The 6,841-nt window shown below is 54.9% G+C and overlaps 2 protein-coding genes across 3 annotated transcripts in view; one reads left to right on the top strand and one right to left on the bottom strand.

Moving 5' to 3' along the window:
- PLOD3 (procollagen-lysine, 2-oxoglutarate 5-dioxygenase 3) overlaps window positions 1-4,695 on the bottom strand; it is a 17,720-nt gene extending 13,025 nt beyond the window's left edge. Inside the window, exons 1-8 of one of the 2 annotated variants that reach the window (XM_011985199.1) lie at window positions 4,539-4,695; window positions 4,100-4,152; window positions 3,404-3,653; window positions 2,933-3,024; window positions 2,633-2,769; window positions 2,386-2,549; window positions 2,133-2,245; window positions 1,613-1,676 (exon numbers count right to left, since the gene is read on the bottom strand). In XM_011985199.1, coding sequence (XP_011840589.1) covers window positions 1,613-1,676; window positions 2,133-2,245; window positions 2,386-2,549; window positions 2,633-2,769; window positions 2,933-3,024; window positions 3,404-3,509 — 676 coding nt within the window. In that variant the 5' untranslated portion in view covers window positions 3,510-3,653; window positions 4,100-4,152; window positions 4,539-4,695. Of the gene's footprint in view, window positions 1-1,612; window positions 1,677-2,132; window positions 2,246-2,385; window positions 2,550-2,632; window positions 2,770-2,932; window positions 3,025-3,403; window positions 3,964-4,099; window positions 4,153-4,538 lie in introns of those variants that run through there. The other variant, XM_011985198.1, reaches the window with a different exon arrangement.
- Window positions 3,920-6,841, top strand: part of ZNHIT1 (zinc finger, HIT-type containing 1) — a 6,809-nt gene continuing 3,887 nt past the window's right edge. The window contains exon 1 of the mRNA XM_011985200.1: window positions 3,920-4,470. Coding sequence (XP_011840590.1) covers window positions 4,449-4,470 — 22 coding nt within the window. The 5' untranslated portion in view covers window positions 3,920-4,448. The remainder of the gene's footprint in view (window positions 4,471-6,841) is intronic.

Raw genomic sequence — 6,841 nt, 5'->3', positions numbered from 1 at the left:
TCCCTCTCTCCTTTTTTTTTTTTTTTTTTTTTTGAGATGGAGTCTCACTCTGTCGCCCAGGTTAGAGTACAATGGTGCGGTCTTGGCTCACTGCAGCCTCTGCCTCCTGGGTTCAAATGATTCTCTTGCCTCAGCATCCCAGTTAGCTGAGACTATAGGCACATACCACCATACTTGGCTAATTTTTGTATTTGTATTTTTTGTTTTTTATTCTCAGATGGAGTCTCACTCCTATCACGCAGGCTGGAGTGCAGTGGCGCGATCTTGGCTCATTGCAACCTCCACCTCCCGGGTTCATGCGATTCTCCTTCCTCAGCCTCCCAGGTAGCTGGGATTACAGGCACACACCACTACACCTGGCTAATTTTTGTGTTTTTAGTAGAGACGGGGTTTCGCCATGTCAACCAGGCTGGCCTCGAACTCCTGACCTCAGGTGATCCACTTGCCCTGACCTCAGGTGATCAATCCTGCCAAAGTGCTAGGATTACAGGCATGAGCCACCACACCCGGCCTAATTTTTGTATTTTTAGTAGAGACGGGGTTTCACTATGTTGGCCAGGCTGGTCTCAAACTTCTGACGTCATGATCTGCCCGCCTCGGCCTTCCAAAGTGCTGGGATTACAGACATGAGCCACCGCACCTGGCCTCCTTTTTTTTTTTTTTTTTTGAGGGAGTCTCACTCTGTTGCCCAGGCAGGAGTGCAATGGCGCAATCTTGGCTCACTGCAACTTCCGCCTCCTGGGTTCCAGTGATTCTCCTACCTCAGCCTTCTGAGTAGCTGGGATTACAGGTGCTCGCCACCATGCCCGGCTCATTTTTGTACTTTTTTTTAGTAGAGATGGGTTTCTGCTATGTTGGCTAGGCTGGTCTCGAACTCCTGAAGTCAAGTGATCCTCCTGCCTTGGCTTCCCAAAATGCTGGGATTATAGGCATGAGGCACCGGGCCTGGCCTCTCTCTCTCCGTTCTCCCCATCCCCTGAGGCAAGTCACCAACCCCTCCACAAGCTGCTTTCCTCATTTGTATGAGAAGGATAACCAGGGACCTTCCCTTTGTTAAACGAAATCACAGAGTAGGCCGGGCACAGTGGCTCACGCCTGTAATCCCAGCACTTTGGGAGGCTGAGGCAGGCGGATCACCTGAGGCTGGGAGTTCGAGACTAGCCTGGCCAACATGGTAAAACCCTGTCTCTATTAAAAATACAAAATTAGCTAGGCGTGGTGGCGCATGCCTATAATCCCAGCTACTCGGGAGGCTGAGGCAGGAGAATCACTTGAACCCGGAAGGCGGAGATTGCGGTGAGCTGAGATTGGACTATTGCACTCCCGCCCAGGCAACAAAGTGAAACTCCATCTAAAAAAAAAAAAAAAAAAAGTGGCCGGGCGCGGTGGCTCAAGCCTGTATGTGTGCAACAGATGCCAGACACATTTTTGCCTCCCTTGCTTCTAGTACCATCAGCACAGTGCAACTCACACAACCAGCCACTCAGATGCCCAATAAAACCACATAGAGGTGGACTCAGATCAGCCCAGCTCCTCCAGAAGCCTCTCCCAGCTCAAGACCCCAAGCTGCAGAGGCTGCGCACTGCCCACCTGCGGCTGTCTTCCTCCTCACCTAAAGCCCCGTTGAGGTTCTGAAAGATCCGAGACTTATGATCCAGATTAAGGCTGAGTTTCTCCTAAATGGAATGAGATGCGTTAGAGTGGTTAAAATGGAAGGAGTGGGAAGGACATCATTTCTCTCTTCTCTCTCTCTCTCTTTTTCTCTCGCTTTTGTTGCTTAGGCTGGAGGGCAATGGCATGATCTTAGCTCACTGCAATCTCTGCCTTCCTGTTCAAGCGATTCTCCTGCTTCAGCCTCCCAAGTAACTGGGACTACAGGAGAGTACCACCATGCCTGGCTAATTTTTGTATTTTTAGTAGTGACAGGGTTTCACCATGTTGGCCAGGCTGGTCTCAAACTCCCGACCTCAAGTGATCCACCAGCCTTGGCCTCCCAAAGCGCTGGGATTACAGGCGTGAGCCACCACGCCCAGGCACACATTTTTCTCTTTACAGCTCCCTTTGCCCCTCCACTCCTAAGGCCTCCACTCCCACAGAGGTGTGGGATGCACCCACTCCTCTGTCTTCCCTACCCTCAGTCCTGGGTCCAGGTAGAGCCGTGTGTAGAACAGCTGGTCATCGTCGTCATCCTTGTACTTCCACTGGCGCACGATCTGGTGGATGGTGGTGGCAAAGCCGATGAATCCTGGTGGGGAGGGGAAGTGTTGACCCCGAGACTCCTAGGGTCCCAGGGCCTGTCCCCCAGGCCCTCTCCAGCCCTCAGGCACCTTTAACACTCTGTCCCACCGCTCTTGGCCCCTCTGCCTTGGGCACCTTGCCACTCACCACCAGAGTTGAGGAAGCGCTTCCCCGTGCCCACCTCAGGGTACTGCTCCGCCAGCCCCCACTCGGGCCAGCAGAAGCTCTCCGCAGAGAAGAGCAGGCGGCTGCCACTCTGGACGAACTTCTTCAGCAGCTCTGAGGGGCTGCCCGCCAGAACCACATCGTAGCTGGGTGAGGAAGGGATGGATGAGCAGGGGTCCACTGGGAACCTCAGCATCCTTACCTTGCTCCCTATCCCCAGCCCCATTACCTGTCCACAAACATGATGATCATATCCTCCCTGTCAGCGTATTTCTCCATTTCCTTCTTGAGCCACCGGACCTTCTGTCCTCCACCGACCGTTCGGGCCACATCACCCCCTCGCCACTCCTCTCCCAGGCCCAGGGTCTGCGGAGAAGATGCCTCATGCCAGGCAAGGGGTGGGGAGTTGTCGGGGGCGGGGGGAGAGGGGGGAGCTCCTGACCAGGCTCACCGTGGGGACCTGGGCATCCAGACTTCAGCCTACCCCTCCTGCTGGGACCCCCTCCCAGAGGCTTTTCCCTCTCCTCACCCGCACGGTGTAGTTGAAGAACTCCGCAGAGCGCAGGAAACGCAGGTACCCCTCGGTTTCAGCTGTGGCCACAGTCATCACCAGCAGCTTCTCTGTTACCAGAGGGAATTGGCACTTGGGATCCACCGCCCAGCTCCGGGCCCCACGTGCTTTGCTGTCCTCCCTCTCACTCGACTTCTCTCCCTTTCTTCCTTCCCATTCTTAAACTCTTCTCACCCAGGAACACTCTGACCCCAGGGAGGACAGGGTGGGAGTGGTGCCCAGGAATTCCGAGTCCGTTTGCACAGGGAGGCTGGAAACCTCAGTTCAGGGTGGTAATGGGCAAGGGACTTGGCGCGACTCAGCCCCAAGAGCACGCTGGGCGGCGGACGGGACAGACACCTCCTCGAGCCCCCGACCCTCTCCGGGCCAGGCTGGCAGGCACGTCAGCCTCTGCCCCCTTGGCCGCGCCGGGCCTCCCTGGGATCTCACCTGGGTTTACCGGGTCTCGGCCCCGGGGCCGGTCGGAGGCTGAGGCCGCAGGGGGCAGCAGCAGCAGCAGCAGCAGGAGCCGGAGTCCTGGCCCCGAGGAGGTCATGGTGGGGAGCGGGCCCAGACAGCACCCAGGATCCTGGGACCTCAGCTACGCGCCTGGATCCCAGCTCCGGAGGGGAGCTCCGGGAAGGGGGCGCTCGGGCTGCTGTGCAGCCGCCGCGGGGAGCAGCTGGGCTGGGGCCACGCCCTGGAAAAAAGGCGTATCCGGAGGCTGCAGAAAGCTCCAGATGCCGGCGCCGCAGACAAGGCGAGGATTGTCCCGGGCGCACGGGAGGCGGGGGAGGGGCGGCAGCTCGGGCCGGCGGGCGGGAGACAGCGACTCTGGGCCGAGCCCCCCGCTTTACACATGTGGAAGCTGAAACCTGGACAGGGGAAGTGACCCCTGGCGGTGGGTCCGGAGGGACGCGGGGGCGGGTCCTGGCAGCAGCCCTGCTGGGAGAGTGAGGGCGGAAGACGGGGAGAACTAGGGGGTGGCGGCGACAGGGAGGGAGGAAGCCCAGGAGTCCGCCGCGGGACGGAGGCCTGGGGGAACTGGGAGCTGAGCTTTCTGCAGAGGGCCACTAGGAACCTCGGATTGCCCACGGAAGCCAGTCCACTGGGATCAAAGCCACTTTCTTTGACAGTTCGGCCCACTTCCTTTTCTGCCCGGGGAGAAGCTCCAGGGTCTGCCTTTGTGATCAGAGCATCTTCACAAGGACCAAAGGAAAATAAGGTTTCTAGTAAGAACACCGTGAGCACATCTTTAAAATGACCCATTTCGTGGCTCCTACAAGATTTACACTTCCACACTGAGGCCGGAAGTAGTTTTGCCCCTATAAAACATGGCAAAAAGCTTTCTTGTCTCCAAGGAAACGCCACGTAATGAGTCAAAGCGGTGACGCACGCGCGGAAGTACAAGCCACCGGAAGTGATGGCGCCCCTACCAACGCCGTGGGTTTAGTACGCGTGCGCAGCAGTCTCTTCCGACAGTTGTGTTGTGCAAATGGTGGAGAAGAAAACTTCGGGTATGTGTGCCCCCGCGGTTCGCTCCCTTCCCCTTCCCAAGTCCAAACCAGTCCTAGAATTTTCTTACCTAGTCATTCCTCTTTTTTTTTTTCTTTTGAGACGTGGTCTCGCTCTTTCACCTAGGCTGGAGTGCAGTGGCGTAGTCATAACTCACTGCAGTCTCGAACTACTGGGATCAAACCATCCTCCCATCTCAGCCTCCCGAGTGGCTGGAGCTGAAGGCATGAGGCACCACGCCTGGCTAATTTTTAATTTGTTATGTGATGACGGGCTCTCGCTATGTTGCCCAGGTTGGTCTCCAACTGTTGGCCTCAAAGCGATCCTGCCGCGTGGGCCTTCCAAAGTGCTGGGATTACAGGCGTGAGCTGCTGCGCCCGGCCCCAGCTATTCCTCTTAAATCCATTCCTTAGCCCTCGGGTCCTGGCGTTGACCATTCACGTTTTATTGATGCCTGCCCCAAACCGGGCGCTGGGGATGAAAAGGAGAAAGATCCCTGTTATCCAAGCATTGGCTTTTTCTGGAAGGGGGACAGAAATGCAGACTTACCACTGTATTTCACTGTGATTTGTGCTATGGCAGAGGGAGGCACAACGCCTGCGAACAGGGAGGCGTGGCTTCTAGCCCAGGTTCTGGGAGGCAGGGGACTGAAACCTTGAAGGAAAACCGAAAAAGCTTGAATTGAGTCTTGAAAGTCTAGTTAGGGTTTCTCTTAGTGGGAACCTCACGTGCAAAGGCAGTAAAACAAGAAAAAACCTAGTCCCTTAGGAAACCAAGTCCATAGTTTGGATTTTACAGAGTGATAAGAAAGGATGGAAAACTGAGGAAAGGTTACATTTTGAAAGGCATTATACACACTGCCCAGGAGTTTGAACTCTGTGGGGAAGCATTGGAGAGCTAGCAAAGGCTTTTTTTTAGATGGAGTCTCGCTGTGTCACCCAGGCTGGAATGCAGTGATTCTATATTGCTCACTGCAGCCTCAACCTCCCACGCTCAAGTGATTCTTCCGCCTCAGCCACCTGAGTAGCTGGAACTACAGGTGGGTGCAGGCCGCCATGCTGGGCTAGTTTTTATATTTTTTGTTGAGATGGGTGTCACACTATGTTGCCCAGGATGATCTTGAACTCCTGAGCTCAGATGATCCTTCTGCCTCAGGCTTCCAAAATGCTAGGATTACAGGCATGAGCCACTGCGCTTGGCCCTTTCAGTTTTTCTTTTCTTTTCTTTTTTTGAGATGGAGTCTCGTTCTGTCCCCCAGGCTGGAGTGCAGTGGCGCAACCTCGGTTCACTGCAAGCTCCGCCTCCTGGGTTCACATCATTCTCCGGCCTCAGCCTCACAAGTAACTGGGACTACAGGCGCCCGCCACCACACCCAGCTTATTTTTTGTATTTTTAGTAAGGATGGGTTTTCACCTTGTTAGCCAGGATGGTCTTGATCTCCTGACCTCGTGGTCCGCCTGCCTCAGCCCCCCAAAATACTAGGATTACAGGCATGAGCCACTGCACTTGGCCCTCAGTTTTTCAAAGGCATCGCAGTCTCCCAGCCATTACTGTTTTCATGTTGGCCTTAAGGCCTGAAACACCCTGCTGTCTCCCCTGAGCCAGGCCATTCACCAGTTAGGCCTTAACCTAGACTTACCTTCTTCTGGGAGGTCTTCCCTGACTACTCCAAGGCCAGGTTGGGTGTTTCTGTCCTGGGCTCCGCAGCACTTTATACTTCCGTATCCTAGCCTACCCCATGCCGTACTTTCTTTGTTTGTTTGATTAATCATTTGTGTTGGCCACTGGACTGTAAGCTTTTGTATCCCTAGAACCTAGAGCACTGCCTGGCATTTGGAAGGGAGACAGAGTAGTACGGTGATCACAATCATGGTTTTTTTTTGTTCGTTTGGTTTTGGGTTTTTTGTTTTTTTTTTTTTGAAACAGGGTCTTGCTCTGTCACCCAGGCTGGAGTGCCGTGGCACAAACACAGCTCACTGCAGCCTTGAGGTCCTGGGCTCAATCAATCCTCCCGCCTCAGCCTCCTGAATAGCTGGGACTACAGGTGTGTGCCACCACGCCCAGCTAATTTTTGTATTTTTTTGTAGAAACAGGGTTTTGCCATGTTGCCCAGGCTGGCCTCAAACTCCTGGGCTCAAGCCATACACCCACCTTGGCCTCCCAAAGTGCTGAGATAACAGGCATGAGCCACTGCGCCTGGCAAGGTCATGCTTTTTGATGCTGGGCAGTTCTTTGACTTCTGACCTGGCCACTTGCTAGCTGTGTGAACTTTGGACACATTTCTTTTTTTTTTTTTTTTTTTGAGGCGGAGTCTCGCTCTGTCGCCCAGGCTGGAGTGCAGTGGCCGGATCTCAGCTCACTGCAAGCTCCGCC

The sequence above is a fragment of the Mandrillus leucophaeus genome, unplaced genomic scaffold (genome assembly GCF_000951045.1).
Source record: "Mandrillus leucophaeus isolate KB7577 unplaced genomic scaffold, Mleu.le_1.0 Scaffold280, whole genome shotgun sequence".
NCBI lineage: Eukaryota > Metazoa > Chordata > Mammalia > Primates > Cercopithecidae > Mandrillus > Mandrillus leucophaeus.
The sequence above is the reverse complement of the archived record's forward strand: the minus strand, read 5'-3'. Positions and strand labels throughout refer to the sequence as shown.